Below are 23,696 nucleotides of genomic sequence, written 5' to 3'. Positions count from 1 at the left end.
ACACAGCAAGAGAGGGAACACAAGCAGGGGGAGTGGGGGAGGGAGAAGCAGGCTTCCCGCGGAGCAGGGAGCCCGATGTGGGGCCCGATGTGGGGCTCGATCCCAAGACGCTGGGATCACGACCTGAGCCAAAGGCAGACGCTTAACGACTGAGCCACCCAGGCGCCCTGAATTGGTCCTTTCAGTGAAACTAAAAGTATTAATTTAATGTTTAGTGTTAATTAGTATTAGTACGTCTGCGCTGGTTTTTTTTAAGTCCCTGGGGATTTCCTTGCCACTCCTGTGTATTCCTTCAATAGAAGGAGCCATAAATGAGCACGTTCGCCACGCTGCCCCTCTGATGGGACCACATTCACGTCATCCCTGGCAGATGAGAAGCACTTCTCATTTTTAAAGCCCTCCTTCAGCAATGATTCCACATCTTTCTTCAGGACCTCCATAGTCAAGAATTTCTTCCTCTTAGTTACCCTGAATCCTCCTAGCTTTGAGCCCATATTCTCAGTCTCTAGCTAGCACCTGGAAGAGTGTTTTATATTCTTGAAGGCTGTTATTAAATTGTTCTCAATAATACCTCTCATGGCATGCTTACTATGTGCCTGTTACTTTACAATTTATTCTCTCATGTAATATTTTCTAGAATCCAGAGAGGCATATACTGTCATCCTTTTGTACAGATAGGGACAGACTATAGAGATGAGGTTCAGAGAAGTTACATAACAAGTGGTGAAGATAGGACTTGAACCTAAGATCATGTCTTATTCCAGAGTCCCATCAAGTATTTAGGAATAGTCTAGTTCCTCAAGGAAGGGAGACTGGAAAAGACTAGGCATGTTGTGAGGATCACAGCCAAAGAGGCTAGAGTTCAGGTGAGGCCCCAGTCCCAGTGAAAGGAAAGGCCAGTTTCAGCCTTGAGGTAAGATATGTGAGGCATGCAGGGTACACGTGAGCAGGCCGTCCTGCTTGGGCTCATGCGAGTGTAAGTCAGCAGCTGAGAGTGAGCGCCTCTTTAAATGGCACCAGGCACCTCACGTGTTTCATCCTGATCAGGGCCCTGAGTTCCAGACTCGACCTACAGATGGGTGGGTTTAGGATTCCTGAAGTGATACCAGGACCAGGCTTAATCTAGACAACCCAGCATGGGGAGGGGCAGGAGGGGTGGGGGGTATGTGGCTGAAACTGAAAGATGAAATTGGATATTCTGAACTGACTTCAGATCCTTCAATATGTGAGTCAGAAAGCATCCGCTGAAAAAGCCCCATTCAAAATGAAGAAATGCTTTTATGGGGGTGGATTTCATAACTGTATTTTTCTTAAAATTGTCCACCTTTGAGCACCTTGCATGCCTGCGGGTATAGACCTGGAATTTGATGTCAGAGCTTGATGGGAAAATATAGAGCACATGTCTGAACTTATATCTGAGTCACTGTGCACTGTAGTCTAAAGTTATGGTGCCATAAACAAAACAAAAATGTCCTAGTCATTTGGGATCATCTAGGCACGCAGAGACACACACCTTCATTAACCTAAGGACTCCAGAATTTCGCATCTGAATGATGGGTAGGAGGTTAATCTTACCTTCCTTTTGAGACTGTTTTGATTATTGCAGATCATTCTCTGAATTCCTATCACTTATCTGGCACATAACCTCATTCCTCTCATTTTGGCACATAACCTCATGCTTTCCTTGCATTGTACTTAACTCTTTCTTGTGTGTCTATCTCCAGCAGAAGAGTTATAAGCCTCTGGAAGGAAGCTTGTTTACTGTAATACAGTGAGTGAGTGAATGAGTAGATTTCCCCGATTAGGCTGATGTACATTTTTTTTAATTTATTGGACTAGCCACATGGGAAGGATTTTTAGCCCATGTACTCTAGTGAAAAGAGTAACCATTCTTTTTTCCAGATTTTAAAATATTTTTACTTATAGCTGACAGATCTAACAGCAGATCCATAAGTTTGTTCATACATTTAGTAAATATTTGAAGGCTTACTCTGTGCCAGACTCCGTGTTATTAGCAGAATTAGCATAGCATAGCTGAGTCACGTTCACATCCAAAGTAATGAGCTCTGGCATCTTGAGACCACAGGGTTTTCTTTGTTTCTTACAGTCACTTCATGGTAACTTTGCTTTCTCTTTCTTCCACCCCATTAAAACAACAACAGGTAGTAACTCACTCCACCCTCCTCACTGAGAAAGCCTCGTGGCGCATCACATGGTCCCATCCAACTCCACGGATTGTCTAGCCAGTCCCTAGACAGAACATGGTGGTGGTGGTTTGAAAAGTGATATGTAGGACTACATCTGAGTAAAGAGGAGGGTTAGTTTTATTTGGTTTGTACTTTCCTCCAGGGACAGAACCCTTACTGGAACTTGAACTGGAAGCAACTCAGAACATTTGGATAAATTAGATGAATCACTGTCACACTTGTAACTCAAGACTGTGCCAGCCTTGGAACATGCACCTCCAGACACGCAAAATGGGGTCCAGTCTCTAAATTGAAAATTCTCCCTTCACACTCATTGCAATTACCATTTTGCTTTAATTTGTTTTAATTATCTCTTTCTCCCACTGAACCCTACCATTTAGGGAAGATTTAGTTTTCTTTGCCTCCACTGGGAGGAGGCAGAGAAACCTTGCACATTCTCTTACAACAGTGATTGCCTGGTAAATGTTTGCTGAATTAATTTAAAAGGATTAATACTAACATTGACTATTGTTTGAGTACACTAGAATTGCCTCCCCTCCCCGCACATTTGATTACAGATATATACAAGTACACTAAGGTGGGATGGTTTGAAAGAAAATGGAAAGGGGAGAGGAGACTTGGAAGCATGTAGAATATAGCTTTTAAAATGTACTACTATTGTGTTTTTCTCCTTACCTCCATCCCCCGACATAGGAAACATGGCTCCAAATGCCTTGTGCACTGCAAAATGGGGGTGAGTCGCTCAGCCTCCACTGTGATTGCCTATGCAATGAAGGAGTACGGCTGGAATCTGGACCGGGCCTATGACTACGTGAAGGAGAGGCGAACAGTGACCAAGCCCAACCCCAGCTTCATGAGACAACTGGAAGAGTACCAGGGGATCTTGCTGGCAAGGTGAGTCCTTCAGTGACTTTCTGAGATTTTCCCTCCGTTATGCTCCCTGGGGCAAGATAAAATGTCCTTCCCTGCAGCTAGTTCTCAGCCTAATCTGGATGTGTGATACATTTTGAAAATTGAAACGTCTGTCAATCTAGATTTTAAAAAACAAGTACAAGCATTTAAGAATAGTATGTAAGGTCAGGTGTTTAAACTAAAGACATTTAAACTAAAAGGTGGACATACTGTTCTCTTACTTTCCCAAGTAGGTTCTGATTATCGTAAACATTTCTCAGCATCTTCTAAGGCCAGATACAGCTGCCTTATCAAAATGGATACTTATTGCTCCCAAAGGAATGCTAAGCATAGATGAAGTTCTTAGAAAATTTTTTGGCCTGTTCTGTAAAAGAAAATAAAATTTAAGAAGTACGTGGTGCTGTTTTAAGCATCATTTTTTATCAGTGCTTGGTTTCAGTGAGCCTTCTCCAAAATTTTGGTCATGTGACAAATCAGATTTGGGGTATGAAGGCACTTCCTGGAAATAACTCTCTTCTTTTCCTTTTAAAAATCTTTTAATCTTTTTATATATATGTATATATATGCTTTGCAGAAATGCAGAAAACACAGAGAGAAAAATCATTTATAAATTCAATACCCACAGACAGTAATCGACATTATCTTGCATGTTTCTCCAGGTCTGACTCTTACCCCATATATTGATGGATATTTTCTCACAAAAGCTATTCTTCAGCCTACCTCTTCACCCAATAACTGGTCTTCCTTTTTTTTTTAAACTGTAGTAATGTATATTGAACAGTTACACTGCAGTTAGCCCTCACTTAACCATCCTTTTCCCCCCAGCTTTATTGAGATAGAATTGACGTATAACATTGTATAAATTTAAGATGTCCAGTGTGTTGATTTGATGCATTTATATATTGCAGACTGATTATCACCACAACATTAGCTAACACCTCCATTCCTTCACATACTGTTTCTTTTTTCTTGGTGAAAATATTTAGGATCTCTCTTAGCAACATTCAGAAGTATATGATACAGTATTATGGACTATAATCTCCATCTTACATTAGATCCCTAGAACATTTTAATCTTGTAACTAGAAGTTTATACCCTTTGACCAACATCTCCCCATTTCCCCCATTCTCTACCCCCTAGTAACCACCACTTTATTCTCTATTTCTCAGAGTATGGCTTTTTTAGATTACACATATAAGTGATACCATTCAGTATTTGTCTTTCTCTGTCTACCCAGTACTAGATCTTGAACATCTTCCTGTATCAATAAGAACTACTCATTTCAGGAATAATTTGGTAATTGGTTATAAAATGAGTAATTATAAGGGGCGCCTGGGTGGCTCAGTTGGTTAAGTGACTGCCTTCGGCTCAGGTCATGATCCTGGAGTCCCAGGATCAAGTCCCACATCGGGCTCCCTGCTCAGCAGGGAGTCTCCTTCTCCCTCTGACCCTCCTCCCTCTCATGCCCTCTGTCTCTCATTCTCTCTCTCTCAAATAAATAAAATCTTAAAAAAAAAAAAATGAGTATTTATTATTTTACCTCATTGGTGGTGAAAGCCACTTTCACCTGCTCTCAAGGAAAGAGATTCACATATTAAACTGGGTTTAAGGGTCAATTTCCTGAGATGCCACATGCTGAAGTTCTGTAGAGTGCTAGATCTTGCTTTAATTTTTCCATGTGTGCATGTTTTAGGTGGTTTTGTTCATATGAAGGCACAGCTGCCTAGAAGCAGTTGGGGCTGGTGCCAGAGTTTGACTCCAGTGAGTCTCATGACTTGGTCTTGACTCTTGAATCTGGGCTGTGTTTCCCCTGAACAAAATGTTAAATAGCCTTCCAGCCTATCCAGGCAGAGGGACCACCCTCCCACCCCCGAAGTCTTGTGAAAATGCAGCCCAGCATAGCATTATGGTTTCCACTAAAAAAAAAACCCTCCCGTTTACTCAGTACTTGGCATGATTTCATCTGAGCCGTTGTTTTAGGAAGCAGGGAGGATACTCAAGTCTCCTCCACTTAAAAAGAATTTGGAGGTCTTGGGGGCCAGATTTTGATGACATTTTTAGATTAGATCAGAAGGTAGGACACAGCGGTTCTTTCTGGCACAAGAAAGAGGCATCTGAAGGTTGGATGAAACATAAATATTGTATGTTCCCAGACACACACATGACTGATGCTATGCAGTGTCCTCACGTGACCCATTGAGAGCAAGGATACTATGTGTCCTGCCAATTTCAGTATTTATTCTGGAATCTCAGGCTACTGCAAGCTGTTGGGTTGGGTTTTTTTAGAGGATGTGGTTTTTCTTAGATGTTAAAGGAACTTCAGAAAAATCTTAGATGAGGATAAGAAGGGCAGCATAACCCACAAATCACACTGCCTCTTCCTTTCCCTTTCGGTTCTATCCTGCTTTCCTGGGCTTGATTCATGGAGGGAGGAGCAAGCCCTGGGGAATGAGAAAACCACAGAATTTGAGTCAGTAGATCTGGTTTCCATCTCTGGTTCATCCTCTTGCTGCAACTTTGAGGGGTTACTTCACAGTTCTGATCCTCACCTGACCCCATCTGTAATATGAAAATCAAGAGCCCTATGTCACACTGAAACTAATAATACTAATACTAGTAGAGTTTAAATAAAAAAAATTTTTTAAGAACCCTATGTCACAGGGTTATTGTAAATAAAAATGTGTATAAATAAATGTACACTACTAGGGCACCTGGCTGGCTCAGTCAGAGGAGCCTGCCTGCACCTCTTGATCCTCCAGGTTGGGAGTTCAAGCCCCACGTTGAGGGTAGAGATTACTTAAAAAGAAAATCTTAGGGGCGCCTGGGTGGCTCAGTTGTTAAGCGTCTGCCTTCCACTCAGGTCATGATCCCAGGGTCCTGGGATCGAGTCCCGCATCGGGCTCCCTGCTCAGTGGGGAGCCTGCTTCTCCCTCTCCTTCTCCTGCTCCCCCTGCTTGTGCTCTCTCGCTGTCTCTGTCAAATAAATAAATAAAATCTTTTAAAATATATCTTAAAAAACAATGTACACTCTATACTGGTAAGGGTTATTCTGATGTGGTTCTCATCATCTTCTTTCTCCAGGGCTACCCAGAAACACATACATGCATGTGCCATTTATTCCCTCCTCCTTCCTCCAACCACTGCCTTCCACCACCCACAGGCACACTAACTCTATTAGAAACTAGAATAGGGGGGCGCCTGGGTGGCTCAGTCATTAAACGTCTGCCTTCAGCTCAGGTCATGATCCCAGGGTCCTGGGATCGAGCCCCGCATAGGGCTCCCTGCTCTGCGGGAAGCCTGCTTCTCCCTCTCCCATTCCCCCTGCTTGTGTTCCCTCTCTTGCTGTGTCTCTCACTGTCAAATACATAAAATCTTAAAAAAAGAAACAAGAATAGGAAGCTGTCCTGGAATTTCCTGTACTGTGATGTTTCCTGGATTTTAAGAACTAGAATCTAGTGCTGGGGTATCACTTAGGCTGCTTTCAACTGCAAGTAATAGAATACCTCCATCAGTCGGGATCTCAACAAGAAACAGCATACTCGTTTTAGGATTATTTGAGGAGGGTTTTATAAAGATGTGGGATTGTAGTAGAATCAAGGGACTTGCATCAGCAGAGCTGTTCGGTAATAGCTGCGAGGCCCAAAGAGGGAGCGAGCGGTTACTAGAACCTGGAAGGAGACTCCTGGAGAAAGAGGCACCTTCAGAGAGGAGAAATAACTTTCAGTCAAGGGACACAGCCAGCCTGAAGTGACCCTGTGGGGAGAAAGCTAGGGGAATAAGTGGCCTGCCTTTAGCTCCTCCCTCCAGACTGTCTCCTGACTGCCAGGGCTCCCATGAAACAGTGAATACCCAAACCAAATCAGGCCTCTGCCAGTTAGGAAAAAGAGTGGGAGTGCCTGCTGGGCATACAATCATTACGGTCTGCGATCTCCGATGTTTTTTTTAAGAAACAGCACTTGTAGGCTATTGCCAAGCTAGCTGCCAAGTGAACTGGGCCCAGCAGATTCTTGCCCAGCCCTAGAGTGCTACTCCAGGGTCTGCCTGCTTAGAAGAGCAAAAACAGAGAAGCCCCAGACTCCTGGAACTGTCTGAAGCTCTACAGCTTAGGTAACCAGGAGAAGAAAAGTCCTTAGAAAAACCCCACTCATTCTGTCTGCAAAGAAATCCATTTCTTGTGGAGGTACTTAGATCTTGTATTCCACATCTTCTGTCAGGAAGCATGTGGTGGTTTTCCCAAAAAGATAGAGCCCTGATCCTAGCATTCTTTAGCCCCCATGGTTGTCTAGAGTGGGTACTTAACTTGAGGTCGCAGCCCTCTGTTTGAGGGTATTTGCTTGGTGCTCTGATGTCTTGGTAGAAGAGAAGTTTACCAAGGTGATACCAGGCCTCTGTAAGTGGTTTATGAGTTGGTTACAGTCTCTTAATCAGAATGTGAGGCTATGGACCAAACAGTGACCTCCTATCTGAAATGCAAGGGACTTTTTGCATAGTTCAGTATGTCTTTAAGAGGGAAGGCTAATATTTAATATAATCCTTTGGACCTAAAAGAGAGGGTATCATAAAGCCAATGATACTGTCCATATCTAATTTTATTTTTTATGTTTTTATAGCTGGGGGATGGGAGTGAGACAGGAAGAGGGTGGGCGTGTGTGTGTGTGTAAACCCTCCATTAAACTGCCAACAGCCGTGTTTGTTATTCTGTACTCTGATCATGCAGGTATCTGGCAGATTTTTGTTCCATTAGACAAGTTCAGATTTCAGGCATTTGCAAGCTGGACCATGTGTCTGTGATATTAGGTTCCAGTGTACAAGCGGCAGAGAAGAAACACTGGGTGGTAGCCAGGGAGAGTTAGTGCCACATGTCTTCATAGATGTCGGTTTTGATTCTTTGAACACCCCTGTCCCCAGGGCCAGGGGAGGCAGAGGTGTCTGTTACACTCCCCTGCTTTGCTGGTGGAGACACTGAAGTCTAGTTAGCTGGTGCACAGTGGTCAGCCGGCAGGAGGGAACCTGAGAATGAACCCACATCGCAGTTGAGATTTAAAGGATTTTCTTAATAGCTTTTCAGTGAAATAATTTTAAAGCATTTAGGAACCATGGACGAAACATAGAGAATACTCAATTGTTGCTTTTTCTTTCTTCTCCCTTCTACAGGCTGCCTAATGTCCTAAGAGGTAACCATAAACAGTCTAATTTTACTATAACCTGATACTCCATTTTTAGCAGTGTTTTCCTCTATGTAACTTTCTCAAACAAAATTGGTGCTTTACCAAACATGTAACAAGAAGAAAGAAAGCAAATAGGAGGCAAGAGAATGGGATATCATGTGTATCCTGTCATTTAGATTTCCTTCTTGTTCATTTATGAAGTAAAAGGCCAAATTCAGGTCCGAGGTCACTCAAGGGAGAAAAGAACCTGAGACTTCTTTGCATCATCCAGGCCACAAACCAACTCTGAAGTTCTTTTTGGCAACTTGTTTACTTGATGCCTACCTGAAATAGGTGGAGGGAGTCAGTTGAATTTCAACATTAACAGTTTAAAATAATAAATATGATCCAATGTCTTACATCTATCCCTACCAGTGATAGAGCATCAGAATAAACAGACTTAGGAAGAAGCTGTACTGGAAAACAGTTTGGTGTTACTGAGTAAAATTGACAGTGAACATATACCCTGTGACCCACCTTTTCTGCTCCTGTATATAACATCTTTTAGAAACCAAAGTATGCACCAAGTGCAAGAATGTCCATGGTAGTGCTGTTCATACTAGCCAAAACTGTTCATCAACAGGATGGGTAAATAAACTGTGGTATGTTCGTCATACTCCCTGAAATTACAGCTGCACACATTGATGAATCTTAAAAACAGTGTAGGCAAAAGGCAGTTGTAGAAGAATATATACATAGAGTATGATTTCACAACATTTGCATGTTGTGAACTTATGTAAGTTCACAACATGCAAAACTAAGCAGTATATTAAGAACAAAACATGATGACATTATAAAGAAAGAGGATGATAAGCACAAAATTCAGGACAGAGTTTACTATAAAACCTCTGAGGTGAGAGGAGGAAGGGAGGAGCAGGAAGGGGCACCTGGAGTAGCAGTGCTTTGAAGGCCATGGTAATGAGTCTCTTGATTCTGTCAAAGCGCTGCCTACCACCATCCCTGCAGGCCCTACTGCAAAAGTGAGAAAGGTAGCGGGATCACACCTATCTTTGGATTGAGATTTGTCTTTCTCCTTTACAAGTAGTCATCAGTTTAATTCCAGAGCTCTAGCCTAATATTTTCTGATGATTATCTCCCCCAGAAAGAGAAGGAAATCCCTGCTGGGCAAGGCAGTTGTAATGTCAGCCCCTGCTTCTGAAACATACACCGTTGGTACCTATTAGCATAATTTCAGTCTCATTCCCTCCTGATTGATTAGTGATTAGCAGGCACTTTTTTAAAAAAATCATCCTTTGGGGGCGCCTGGGTGGCTCAGTCGTTAAGCGTCTGCCTTCAGCTCAGGTCATGATCCCAGGGTCCTGGGATCGAGCCCTGCATCGGGCTCCCTGTTCCGCGGGAAGCCTGCTTCTCCCTCTCCTACTCCCCCTGCTTGTGTTCCCTCTCTCGCTGTGTCTCTCTCTGTCAAATAAATAAATAAAATCTTTAAAAAAAAAGATAGTTGAGTTGGGGCACCTGGGTGGTTCAGTCAGTTAAGCAGCTGCCTTTGGCTTAGGTCGTGATCTCAGGGTCCTGGGATTGAGCCCCGCATCAGGCTCCCTGCTCCGCGGGAAGCCTGCTTCTCCCTCTCCCACTCCCCCTGCTTGTGTTCCCTCTCTCGCTGTCTCTCTCTGTGAAATAAATAAATAAAAACTTTCAAAAAAAAAAATCATCCTTTGGAAGATTCGTGGGATCATGAAAAATCCCATTTGCCTGTTGACTGGTAAGACAAGCTGTTCTTTATATTATTAGAAAGGTGAGAACAGCTACTCCCTGAGATGTCTTCCCAATCATTTGCATCACAGGAATTGTCCTGCCATGGTGGCTGAGAGGAGTTGGTGCAGGTTTGAACATCCTCATGATAGGTGAGGGTTAGAAATTGGAGAACACAGCCATATGTAGGTGAGGAAACAAGAGTATCTAGATATAAAAGAAACTTTAAAGGGCGGCACATGGCCTGGGTTGATCACTGTGTATAGTTCAGGCCCCACCTATCCAACCATTCAGTTTGCCCCTCCCCACAGTCACTCACTTGTTTGGGATGTGTGATATGTTGTCTCCTCCTAGGGGTGGCTGGAGTTCATGCAGCTTGGAAAAGGTGAAAACCCTACCTTCCTCCCTGCTATTGATTATAGCCTGTCTTCATAAACAGAGTGACCTGTTCTCTACCCGGAAAAGCACCCTTCTGCTGTTCAGGCCTGAGTCAGAGGGAGCCCCACCCAAGCAGCAGACAGACAGGGGGAGCTGAGAGCAGGTGCAGAGTTGAGAACAAACAGGGGTTCACATTAGTGCAGGCGCATGACTCGGCAGAGATTCACAGGCAGGCGTGGCCCTGAGCCGGCGGCAAATTGTTTTGGGCTATTTCCCATTACACTCTGCAGTTAGGTAACTCTTCAGCAACTTGTAAGTCGTGGAAACCACACCCCTAAATGCCATATCTAGGGACCTGTTTCCTGGGCAGGTGATCCTGACCAGCCACAGGGCCACCTTTTTTCTTTTTGGCTAGGGCTTTGGGAACTGTGCTCCCTTGTTAGTATGGTTTGAAATGAAATCTCATCCTATCAGAACTTCTCTACAGGGGCGCCTGGGTGGCTCAGTTGGTTAAGCATCTGCCTTCAGCTCAGGTCATGATCTCAGGGTCCTGGGATCAAGCCCCGCATGGGGCTCCCTGCTCAGTGGGGGAATCTGATTCTCCCTCTCCCTTTGCCTCTGCTCGTGTGCTCTCTTTCTCTCTCTCTCTCTCTCTCTCTCTCTCAAATAAATAAAATTTAAAAAAAAGAACTTCCGTCCATAAAATAAGCCAAAGGATGGATATATGTGTGTGATCTTCTTTAGGCCACCTGCTTTTCCAGGTGTCCCCTTAACTTGATGGGTTTTACCAAAAGATCATTATGAAAGAAGCCTATACTTTATGCATATAAACCTTTTTCTGTGGATTTACTAGCCTCATCTTTGCTTTCTAATTCAAGAAAGATTACCACCCTCCTCACATTACTACTTCATAATTAATCCTGTATCAGCTCTTTATCCCAATTATAAGAACTTGTAATGGGCTCCAATAGAGTATTTCTCTTTGTACTGCCTACATGCTGTTTTGTTTTAGTCCCCCCCCCCCAGTTATTAATGTTAAACATGCTCATTATTTTTAAATTTTAAAACTTATAGAAATATAGAATGTTGGAAGTAAAGCCCTCCCTGAAAGTATTCTGCCTTTCTTGAAAGGAACCCTGTTACCAGTTTGATGATGTTCCTCCAGGTATTTTCCTATACTTATTCTAACACGGGAACTGACCATTCCAAATGTGGTCAGCATGCTTTTTCACTTAATTGTATACCTTGGACAGCATTCCATTAAAACTCCTGTTTTTAATAGCTTCATGAATGGCATGTAGGTATATGGACTGTAATTTAAATAAATCCTCTTTTTTTTTTTTTTGGTGTCTGATCCTTTAGTACCACTGTATTATATAATAAACATCCTTATATCTATATCTTTGTGTACTTATAGTAGTATTTCTCTAGAAGAATTGCTGGTTTAAGGGTTAAATTTTGAGAGCTGTTGTCAGATTTCACTCAGAATTTCTACAGTTCAGGGGCGCCTGAGTGGCTCAGTTGGTTAAGCGTCTGCCTTCGGCTCAGGTCATGATCCCAGGGTCCTGGGATCGAGCCCCACGTCGGGCTCCCTGCTCAGTGGAGAGCCTGCTTCTCCCTCTCTCCCCTGCCCGTGCTCTATCTCTCACTCTCTCTCTCTCAAATAAATGAATAAAATCTTTAAAAAAAAAAAAAAAGAATTTCTACAATTCACATTCCTACCAACTATATATGAGAGGATTTGTTTGGCCATGCCATCATCAACACTAGCTGCTAGCAACCATTTTAAGCCTTGTCAGTCTGATGGGTAGAAAAATCAGATCTCATATTCGTTTTTATTATTGTTGTTTTGCTTTGTTTTTGTTTTCTGCTATTAAATTGAGCATCTTTTTTTTTTTTAAGATTTTATTTATTTATTTGACAGAGAGAGACACAGCGAGAGAGGGAACACAAGCAGGGGAAGTGGGAGAGGGAGAAGCAGGCTTCCCGCGGAGCAGGGAGCCCAATGCGGGGCTCGATCCCAGGACCCTGGGATCATGACCTGAGCTGAAGGCAGACGCTTAACTACTAAACCACCCAGGTGCCCCTAAATTGAGCATCTTTACAAATGTTTATTGCCTACCTCTTCCATTGGCTATTAACAAAGCATTTGCAGGTTAAGATTTAAATTTATCTGGGAGCAGTTTCCTGGGAGGTTGTTGATTGATTTCACAAACCAGAGTAAGGCATTTCCTGTGTATGTCCTCCACAGCAAACAGCGGCATAACAAGCTCTGGAGATCTCACTCAGATAGCGACCTCTCAGACCACCATGAACCCATCTGCAAACCAGGGCTAGAACTCAACAAGAAGGAGATCACCACCTCAGCAGACCAGATTGCCGAGGTGAAGACCATGGAGAATCACCCACCCATACCTCCCGTCTTTGTGGAACATGTCGTCCCACAAGATGAAAATCAGAAGGGCCTGTGTACCAAAGAAAGAATGATTTGCTTGGAGTTTACTTCTAGGGAATTTCATGCAGGACAGATTGAAGATGAATTAAATCTAAATGACATCAATGGATGCTCATCAGGGTGTTGTCTCAATGAATCAAAATTCCCTCTTGACAACTGCCATGCATCCAAAGCCTTAATCCAACCTGGACAGGCCCCAGAAATTGCCAACAAGTTCCCAGACTTAACAGTGGAAGATTTGGAGACAGATGCTCTGAAAGCAGATGTGAACGTCCACTTACTGCCTTTGGAAGAATTAACATCTCGCCTGAAAGACATTCCCATGTCCCCTGATCCTGAATCACCGAGCCCCCAACCTAGTTGTCAGGCTGAAGTCTCAGATTTCAGTACAGATCGCATTGATTTTTTTAGCGCCCTAGAAAAGTTTGTAGAGCTTTCCCAAGAAACGCGGTCCCGATCTTTTTCTCACTCAAGGATGGAAGAACTGGGTGGAGGAAGGAGTGAGAGCTGTCGACTCTCAGTGGTAGAAGTAGCCCCTTCCGAAGGGACCGCTGATGACCAGAGAAGCAGCTCTTTGAGTAATACTCCCCATGCATCTGAAGAATCTTCAATAGATGAGGAACAGTCAAAGGTAAAAAGTATCTTTATAGTAAGTAGTTCTCTACCTAATGAAGTTCTTTTGGAAGACAAAATATTTGGGATTCTGCTGTGTTTGTTTTATTTTTAATGTTGCTAAAGATTTAGGAAGGCAGTATGGGAGAGACAGTGTGGCTGAGACTTTCCTTGAGAACTTAAGGTTTAAAAAATTTTTAAATCCATTGCCTTTTGAGGAATTTATCTTTCCAAGCTTTTGGTGTCTTTGGAAGCACTTTGGAGAGGGGGGTAGCCAAAACAAATGTCCTGCCTGGACAAGGAGAGGTCCCCTCCCTGGACCTCTGCCGTTCAAATCAGATCTCACCAATAATGAAGTGCCTGGGACTGACATGCTGCCTGAGTAAGGCCTGTGTCTCTCTGAGGAGATGGATTTGTTTGGGAAATACTGTCTCAGAAAATTCAAAGACTAGACATGTGTAAATAGTTGTTAGAGTAGCAACGCATGCTGAGTTCTTGCTATTAATAATGTTTCTTGATTGGTCCTCATCTCAGACCCTGTGGTATCCAAGATTTGAGGGATAGTTTTGGGAAATGATTGAGAACAGACAGACTCTGAAGATTCTTCTCTGGGCATATGAGCTCATAGGAGCCATTTCAGACCAGGGAAAGAACTACTGTGTATCAATTCTAAGACTCACTCTTATTCTCATTTTGACACTTCTGAAATTGGGATGCATCTTAAAAACAATGGTATCTTAGATCAGTATAATAAAATAGTTGTGAAGTAAATGGTGACAGATTTACTCTCAAATACCAAAATTCACTTAATGATTTCAGTGGAGGTAACTACATTTTTGACATCTCCTGATAGCTGTCTACTTATATTTATCACCTTGTCCATGACTTATCTTTCTGTCTCTTTACCCCAGGGCAGTCATTGCCTCTGCTTCTGTCTTCTCTCCCCAGAGGTTATGCCTCTGCTTCATTTTTACTGGGAAATGAGAATGCTTGAGCTCTCCTTTGGACCAGTAGGCATAGCAGCTCTGACAGAAATAGCTTTTCTGCAAAGTCCCTCGTCATCTGAGCACTCTCTCCACAGCCTATGCACACACTGGGCCTGCTGTGGCTTCTCTCCCAGTCTTGGCTAGTTTACCTCTGCCTAATATCCCAGCAGATTTCTCCCAAAGGTGTAACTGACCTTGTTGGTTTGTACTAGTTCTGACTTTGTTTTGAAGGAGAAAGATCAGAACAATTCCTAGGGAAATATTATACTTTGAAGGCTTATAAAAATGTTAAAGTAGGGGCACCTGGATGGCTCAGTCAGTTAAGCATCTGCCTTAGGCTCAGGTCATGATCTCATGGTCCTGGGATCCAGCCCCACATCGGGCTCCCTCTCTCTCCCTCTGCCCCTCCCCTCTGCTCATATTCTCTCTCTCAAAATAAATAAAATATAAATAAATAAATAAAATATTAAAGCAGATTGATGGTTGTTACGATGCCACTTTAAGAGATGTCCAATAGCCATTTTCAGCTTTTGAAATTCATTTTTTTTTAACAATAGGACTTGATTTTATATTGGCTAATTTTCTTTTGCCTCGATCTAAATCCATCCAGATTTATAACTGGTAGAACAGTAATATATCAGAGAGTCACAGTTTCTAAGTTTGCTTAGGCATGTGGCTCCATAAGCCAAGTAAACCTTTCCCAGAGGAGCCATGCAAAACTTGGAGATTGTGTGACCAGGTACAGAGTGCCCTCACATGCTGGAATGCTACTGCCAAGAGATGCCAAGAGTGGAAGGGTAAGGATGAAAGCTGGCAGGACAGAGGAGAGAAGAGAGCAGTGAGTCTCCAAATCAGACATCAGATGATAACCTCATTCATCTTGCCCTAACACTGGGCATATTTAAGGTGGTCACTGAGCCCTTGAATGGAACTCTTCCCCTTCAACTAGGTTAGAATCAAACTGGAAGTTGATAGGCCAGAGACGAAAAATCTCATCTACCCCAGTATGGCCTAAATCCTGAAGGCTAATGGTCTTAGGAAAGTAAGGATTGGGGCACCTGGGTGGCTCAGTCGGTTGGGCGTCTGCCTTCAGCTCAGATCATGATCCCAGGGTCCTGGGATCGAGCCCCGCATCAGGCTCCTTGCTCAGCGAGAAGTCTGCTTCTCCCTCTGCCCTTCCCCCTCCCCCTTCTCCTGTGCTTGCTCGCTCGCTCTCTCAAATTCTTCAAAAAAAAAAAAAAGTAAGGATTATAGGAACCTCTAAGGCTAACCGCTATTCATTTTTGAAGCAAGATACTGGGTTGGAATTCTGTTTAAATAAACAGAATAAAAGTTTAGTAGACAGTGATACAAGCTGTAACAAATTTTGTATCTCTTCCTTTGATGAATCTGTTTTGTTTTTTTTTAGCTTGTATGACAAAACAGTTGGCCAGAGGACAGTCCCAGGCAGAGGACAGTCCCAGGCACTCCATGATTTGTGTCCTCATAGCCGGAAGGTTCTCCTGGATTAGAGGATTACTAAGCAAAACATCTGGCATTTTTAATTAGACTATGATTTGCCATAACCATCTCACTGTTTTCTCCCTAGGCAATCTCAGAACTGGTCAGCCCAGACATCTTCATGCAATCTCACTCAGAAAATGCAATTTCAGTCAAAGAAATCATTACTGAGATTGAATCCATCAGTCAAGGAGTCGGACAGATTCAACTGAAAGGAGACATCTTATCTAACCCATGTCATACACCAAAGAAGCACACCATCCACGAGCTGCCCCTTGAGAGGGCTCAGGCCCTGGAGAACAAACCTGGAAATCTGGAGCAGAATGAGGGTTCCTTCACAGCCCAGCCTGAACTAGCCAAAGACTCAGGGAAGTGGGACCTAGAAGGCTGCTTAACTATACACTCATCTGCCACAGAGTTGGAAGAAGAGGAACCAGCTGAGGAGGAACAAGAGCTCTGGGGCCCAGGAATGCACCCAGGTGCCAAGTGGTACCCTGGGTCCGTGAGGCGAGCTACCTTGGAGTTTGAAGAGCGCTTGCGACAGGAGCAAGAGCACCATGGTGCTGCCCCTGGTTGTACCTCATTGTCCATTCGCAAGAATTCCAAGAATGATTCTGCTGTGGCAGACGTAGCACCAAAAGGAAAGAGTGATGAAGCTACCCTTGAACATTCTTTTGTCCCTAAGGAACCAGAGATTAGCAAGGGCAAAGGGAAGTGCAGTGGGTCCAAAGCTGGCTCCCTATCCCATTCTGAGCAAGATGCCATTGTTCCAGCACCTGAGCTGCTGGAGTTTCAGGAGCGCCCAGGGTCAGATACTAGTACAAAGCAGGGAGGAGTCCTGAAGGAGCAGAGGACTGTGGTTTCATGCCAGGGATCTGAGACACAGGCAGTCCCTCTTTCCCTTCCCAAAAAGGTGGAAATCATTGAGTATACCCACACAGTTATATCCCCCGATCACCCTGGGCCAGGGAGTGGAAGAGCCACCAGCAAAAAGAGTGGGGAGCAAGGACTGAGGAAAGTGAAAGTGGAGGACTCCATCACCGTCCTCTGTGCACTGGATGAGAATCTGAACAGGACTCTGGGCCCCGCCCAGGCTCACCCCAACGTGCTACCTCTGCCTCATTCTTCCCCTCCTGAGCACGACAGTCCCACCGACCTGACCTCCACCCTGAGCAGCCCTGAAGCCTGGGACGACAGCCTCTTGACAGCCCCGGAGACAGGAGGGCCTTTTGTCAGTCACCCAACCCACGTCCCATCTGCCAGCTTGGATTCAGCACATCCGCAGACTGTAGTTCACCTGGAAGGCTTCACAGAGCAAAGCAGCACCACAGACAACGAGCCCTCTTCAGAGCGGGGGAGCTGGGAAGAAAGTCAGGAGGGCCCCTTTTCCAGTGGCAGTGACGTACCGTCCAAGGACCCCCAGTTAATTAGTGAAGACCTAAGCCAACTCAGTGACAATATTGGGGAGTTACAAGAAAAACTGGACCCATTACCTGTAACCTGTCACCTCCCACATAGCTCTAGTAGTGACAGTATAAAGGGTCTCAGCCATAGCCCCAGCGTGGTGAAGGAGCGCACTAAAGAAATCGAGTCCCGAGCGATTGGCCAGGGAGGGCTCAGCAGACCATCCCAGATGAGGCATTCTGCTGCGCTCGCCAAGTTAGGTTACTTGGACCTCTGTGAAGACTGTTTGTCGGAGAGGGAGCCTGTCTCCTCTGATAGCCCTCATCTCAAACTGCTTCAGCCCTTCATCAGAACAGACTCAGGCATGCATGCCAGGGAGGCCCAGGAGCCCTCGGAAAACCCAGATGCCCCCCAGAACCTAGAGCCCACCAAGTATTTTATAGAGCAACTCAAAACAACAGAGTGTATCGTGCAGAGCAAGCCAGTGGAGAAGCCCGTCGTACAGTATGCCAAAGAATTTGGTTACGGTCAGCAGTGTTTGCTCCCCAGGGCAGGACCCGAATTGACTAATTCTGAAGGAGGCCTTCCTTTGCCACAACCCCAGGGGCTGCAGTGCGCAGGCCCAGCTCCAGGGCTGGCTGTGACGCCCCGTCAGCAGCACGGCAGAACTCACCCCCTTAGGAGACTGAAAAAAGCAAATGATAAAAAACGGACAACCAACCCCTTCTATAATACCATGTGATTCTGAGCCTACACATGTGACTTTCTGAAAGAAATGTTTGTAAAAGGGGCAGGTGTAATATGTAAGGAACATGCACTTTATTGGTTAATTTTATAATATTTTGGTCATTTTACTGTTCCTGGCGCATGCAGGGTTTGGGGTTTTTTTTTCTCTGTGTATGTGTGTGTGAGAGAGAGAGAGATTGATTTGGACAGCAAGACCATTTTAGCATTTTTTATTTTTAGAAAATTCAAACCTCAAAAAATACTCATTTTCAAAGAGCACCTTTATCAAAGGCAAATTGCTGTTTTTCAATCAGCTCCCACCTGCTCCTCATTTGCCCTCTGAGAAAAAGGCTGGAAATCGGAAATGCCCCCCTGGGCCTGTGTGGTGATGGTTTGGGCTTCAGACCTGATGCATGGGATGGGGCTGAAGGGCAGCCGCAGTCTGCGTGCTCTCAGCCTTGGGCCCTGGCCCACTGAGAGTTCCCAAAGTGGGCAGGTTCTGCTTTGCTTTCAAAGGGGGGTCTTCCAGAAGCCAGTTCTTCTGGATTCCTGAGTCCTGAGTCTGTCATTATCGAAAGGCATGATACTGGCTGGCTTTGTAAACTTACCAAGCAGATAGTTCCCCCCCCCAAGCACATAATTTTTAAATTAAAACCGAACCCCAAATGAAATCTAAGAGATCTGTGTGGAGGAAAGCGTATGAGGAGGAGGAGGCAAAGGCTGCAGAGGCTGTGGCCCAGTGTCTTCCGGGTCAGTGGGCCCCACATAGCCGGTCATCCTGGCCCTCCCTGCCAGGAGGTGGGTTCTGCAGCAGCCTTTCAACTAAAACAATAGGGACAAGTTTGAAAAACAGCAATTGAAAGTCAGTGTGTTCTTGTAAAATGAATACGTACGTAGGGTTTTAACACTTCCATTACTTGAATAATTCTGTGGGCCTTCTGAGTTTAATGGCCGTATTTTTTTCCAATTTACTTTCCTCCCTCATGCTGTTGCTCCCAGTGCTGCCCTTTTTTTAAATTTCATAGATGATATTTGAATTGTTACATTACTTATGTATAACCTCCATTGAATGCAAAGTTTTCTTATCAATGTTAACACTTGACATGGGATTTTTTTTTTTCTTTTCCTGGAAGATTTGTCATTTCTCGAGTTTATACACAGTATTTATGTACATAATGTCACTTTCGTACAGTGTTTTGTTGATGTCGTCGTAGGATCTTTTTGATTTAATCTTTTTAAGAAGGAGTAAAGCTGCAACTGGAGAAAACACACAGACACCACAGAAATAAAACTGATAGGTGCTGGTAGGAATCTGCGGAGTATATTGATGGTGGTTTGAATTGTTTAAACGGAGACTTCTGATCGCCAGCCCCTGCCAAAGTATGTGTTAGTAACTTCTTCCTCAGAGAAACCCCTAAAGGCTCCCATTAGATCACAGTTTGACTGAAAGCTGATTTCTCTTTGAGACTGAAATCCCAGAGCGGATTGTTTGCCAGGAGCTGAACCACAGCCAGGGAGTGTATGTGAGTGTGACTGCTGCCCCGGGTGGAAGCTTCTCATGGATTGGGCTGAAGGGTTCATCAGTAGGAAGGCCCCCGCCAAGGGCAGGCACCCATTGTGACTCCATTTAGGATGCTTTGGCTTTGCTGCTATTATGGAGATCCTTAACACGGGAGCGCTTGCCATAAAAAGCCTATTTGGGCTTCTTACAGAAAACGTTTAGCCTGGAATGAGATACCTTCTGCAGCTCATCAAAACTGAGGAGGTTTGCAAATTTGCTTCCTGTTTGCTTTGGTTGATGTCCACGTTGCTGAGAGATTGACCAAGTACAGACTTGGGCTTTGGTTTTTGGCTCATCACGGACGGCACTGAGAGGAAAAGACAGATGCCCAGACTGTCAGAGGGATGTCAGAGGCCAGAGTTTGGTGGGGGCAGATAGTGGGGTGACCTCCAGGAGAGAGAAAAGGTGGACTGAAGCCATTCATAGGTGCTCCAGGGGAGCTGTGAATCCAGTTGCTGTGCAGGAGGTGGATTGGACAGAAACCTCCTGCTCTAAGTGTCTTTATGATACAGTAATTATATGTACCTGTGTAGTCCTTAAATAGTTTCCTTAAATGTTCAAATGTATCCTCCACACGGCTTTGTGGTTCCTGGATGTTTAACGTGTTGTAAAGTGTTTCTGTTAGGTGGTGTGTACCAGTGTGAGGAGGCTTGCAAGACAGGGTTATGAATTTCCAGGGCTCATCCATCTAAACAGTCCTGTTGAGCCAGTTCCGCCACCACCAATATGATAGGGAAAGGACAGGAAGTTGTGGCAGGGACAGGGAGAGAAGGATTTGCACGGAGGTGAAGAGAGTGGTGTCCCCTCATTAATCCTTTGAGATGGTGACATCCCTCACATTAAGAAGTACAAGCAGGATCAACAGTATTGCACTGTTCTCTCTCCTCCCCTGCAACTGTGGTTACTGCTCACTATCCCTGCATTAAGTAACAACAGAGGTGGGGAGGAGATCCTCTAATGCTGTGAAGAAAACTTTTCTTTAAAGAAAAAGGAAATATTCTTGCTCTGTCTTCCTTTTTTTAAATGACATTCTTGGTTATCATGTAATTTACCTGCCTCAATAAACATCCTCCGTTTGGGGTTTGTAATTCAACCATGCCATGGGGTTTTGCCAGCCTCTCAAACCCGCACAACTGAGTGTTCTTTTGTTATTTGCATAGCTGAGCGATGTCCAGGGGAAGTACGTGATGAGCCATCAAGGACTTCTCAGACTTTCTTGTCCTCAGACTTTTTGATAATCTCAGGTGGCCTATTTCCCTTTTCTGTTCATGGAAAACTCAGACCCAGAACAGCAGGTCTGGTAGGTTGACAGAAATGAGTAGGAAAAGTCTTGACCTCTTGTTCAGTGCCTCTATCCTTATTTTGAAAACCACCATAGTCTGACTGTCAGTTACTCTGGAGGAGAGAGAGAAAGAGCGCGTGCATGTGTGTGTGTGAGTGTGTGCGCGTGCGCACGCACATGTGCAAAAATATTTTAAAAAGTAACATTTTGGTGCATGGGGTAGAAGCCCCAGGAGCACGCAACTTTTGAGCTGTAATCTGGAGGGTTACCTGTCAGTAGGAAGGAGAGAAACTTCAACCATTTCCTGATTTTAGAAACACTTAGGAGTAGTCTATACTAGAGTAGACCTATAGTACTGTACTATAGTAATCTTCATCTCTCCTCATTTTGGTTGCCTTTCAGAGTCTTAATGTTTGGGATCATTCTTAGCACCCCAGTTTCTCCAGGCTCTGTATCTAGCATTTTCCTCGTTCTGTACCTTTATCCCAACTCTTTCTCATTTGGGAAACTACCAAGAGCTCCAAGGACAACCTGAGAATGACAGCCCAGGCTCTGAGGTCCCCTCTGGCTCAAGGGCCCCAGACAGATACTTTTGGATAGACCTGAAGTTTCTCAGACATAGCAGCTCATAAAAATCTTCACCTGTTCCATCTGAGGATTTCAGTTTTAAAGTGATCTAGGCATGTTTGGTAGAGATGTTTCTGTGGGAGTTTTTTTTCTTTTAAGAAAGAAAGCATTATGCAAAGAGGGTCACTTTTAAGGGCATTTTAAATTTTTTAAATAAAGCCATTCTTTGGCTCTTTTTGACAACTATTTGTGGATACTTTGTTTACATTGTAATAATTAAAACATGCATCCTCTTGACAGCCACTCGGTCCCCTCCTCCAGGCACCCGGCCCTGGCTGTCCTTTGGAGTCCTCACGCAGAGCAAGGCTGTGGTGGTCAGCCCTTAACTCAAGGGGAGCTGGGGAGGACCTGGACCTGACTTCCATCTGTGTCCTGCACTCCCGTTCAACACTCTGTGTGGAAATAGCCCTTTCCTCAGTCAGTGATGGTGTGTCTTACAGTGATGGTTATAACGGTGAATGGCTAGTGTCATTTTTGTCTAAAGTTTGTTTTGCTTTTTGATGGTAGATGAAATTTTAGCTCTTTCAGCACCAATCCAACTTGAAAGGTATCTTGGACTTTGTTTTCCCTTCCAGACTAAAAGATCAAGGCATGTATTAGGCATAAATGTATTTGCTGCCTCAACTCATCTGACACCCGTATTAGGAAAAAGCCTGCCACCAAAGCAGGAAACTGCACACTCCTAACCCCTGTCCCAGGGCTTTGGGGTCCCTTGATGCCATGGAGAGCTATTGCAAGGTGCTTGTGTACTTGTCCAGCCTGGAAGTGGAGGGTGACTGGGCCTGGCTCCTGCTATGAAAACAAAACCAGCCTCATTTTCTCAGTGCCCCAGAGATCTAGGACAGGATTTCTAAACTGGAATCATCCCGCATTGGCTGGAAGATGCCTCAGAGGGTATATGACCAGTGCTGCCATCTGGGTCCTCACAGCGACCCTGGTGGCAGCGTCCTCTGTACACACCCAGAGCTAATACCCAGGGCTTCATTCAAGCTGGTGACCCAATCTGGAAACGGGAACTGGCCCTGAAATGATTCTCAGTCAACAGGCCCACAGCGAATTGTTTGGTTTTTGTGGGTTTTGTTTTGTTTTGTTTGGATTTTGGTTTGCCTGGCATAGCTTAAGGTGCCTTTTTTCTTTTCTTTTCTTTCTACTTTATTTTGTAGGACTTGTTCTAAATGTAGAAAACAAGCCCAAAAGACTCTCCCACTGACTGTTACCTTTGCCCCAGGCCAGTCCGAACTTTTATGCTCACATTTTATTAAATAAAGCAGGTGCTCCCTGGAATCTCTGGGACCTTTTTGAGGCATTTGAAGCAGAATATAAAGAGTGGTCTCATCTCCTTCCTTAATCTTCCTGGTGGTTGGGATGTTCCACTTGTATCATAGATTTTTTTTATTACTGATGTGCTCTGCTGTTTTTAAATGTGAACTTGTGCGCAAATGTGCAGATTCAATGTTCTTGTTACAGATTAAATAAATTTTTATTTTGAAGATGATACGCGTATTTCATCAAATGCAAAAAAAGGGGGGAGGTGGTGCTAGAGAAGTGGAGCAATTGGAAGAGAACACTGGTGAGCAGTAGGGCACATGGAGCAATTCTCCTTGATCTCCATCAGGCACGTCCTTAAGAGTTAGCTGAGCTCTGGGAAAAAAATAAAACTTTCTACCTCCCACAAAATAAAGACTGGATAGAATCACCAAAGATTATTTCAGACTTTGTGGCTCCAATCAAGTGACCAAGCTGGGAACTTGCCTGGTCAAAGAAGTTCTTGCCAAAGCCACCACCTGAATGTTAGGAGAATGAATAAGCGAAGGGACCAAAATTCCTCTGCCGCGTGCAGTCCAGACTGCTCTGGGACACAGCTGCTGTGACCTGCCCCAGCAGGGGCTACATTTCTTGGGCCGCTGATCTCTGGACATTAGTGAGATAGAGCTCACAAACTTTCAGCACAAGCCACCTCAGCTCACTGAGTGTGATTTCTGAAAATGGGGCGCATGACTTTCTAAAGAAGTAAAAGCTTTTAACCATCTCCTGCCATTAGAAGAGAAGCACTGGATAATGGTTGAAGAAGGGAGATGGGGCCGACAGGCCATTCTCCAAAACAGGCTGGGCGTGGGGGGGAGCAGTTC

At 44.3% G+C, this 23,696-nt stretch overlaps 1 protein-coding gene across 7 annotated transcripts in view; it reads left to right on the top strand.

The window, feature by feature from the left end:
- The window catches only part of SSH2 (slingshot protein phosphatase 2), a 245,054-nt gene extending 221,995 nt beyond the window's left edge, over positions 1–23,059 (top strand). For all 7 annotated transcript variants that reach the window (XM_032428751.1, XM_032428747.1, XM_032428744.1 and 4 more), the window contains 3 exons: positions 2,901–3,101; positions 12,666–13,500; positions 16,056–23,059. In XM_032428751.1, the coding sequence (XP_032284642.1) occupies positions 2,901–3,101; positions 12,666–13,500; positions 16,056–18,113 (3,094 nt within the window). In that variant the 3' untranslated portion in view covers positions 18,114–23,059. The remainder of the gene's footprint in view (positions 1–2,900; positions 3,102–12,665; positions 13,501–16,055) is intronic.
- The last annotated feature ends 637 nt before the right edge of the window (positions 23,060–23,696 follow it).

The sequence above is a fragment of the Phoca vitulina genome, unplaced genomic scaffold, assembly GCF_004348235.1.
Source record: "Phoca vitulina isolate PV1807 unplaced genomic scaffold, GSC_HSeal_1.0 scaffold40, whole genome shotgun sequence".
In the NCBI taxonomy this organism is placed as follows: Eukaryota; Metazoa; Chordata; class Mammalia; order Carnivora; family Phocidae; genus Phoca; species Phoca vitulina.
Note: the sequence above shows the minus strand (reverse complement) of the source record. Positions and strands in the feature narration are given on the sequence as shown.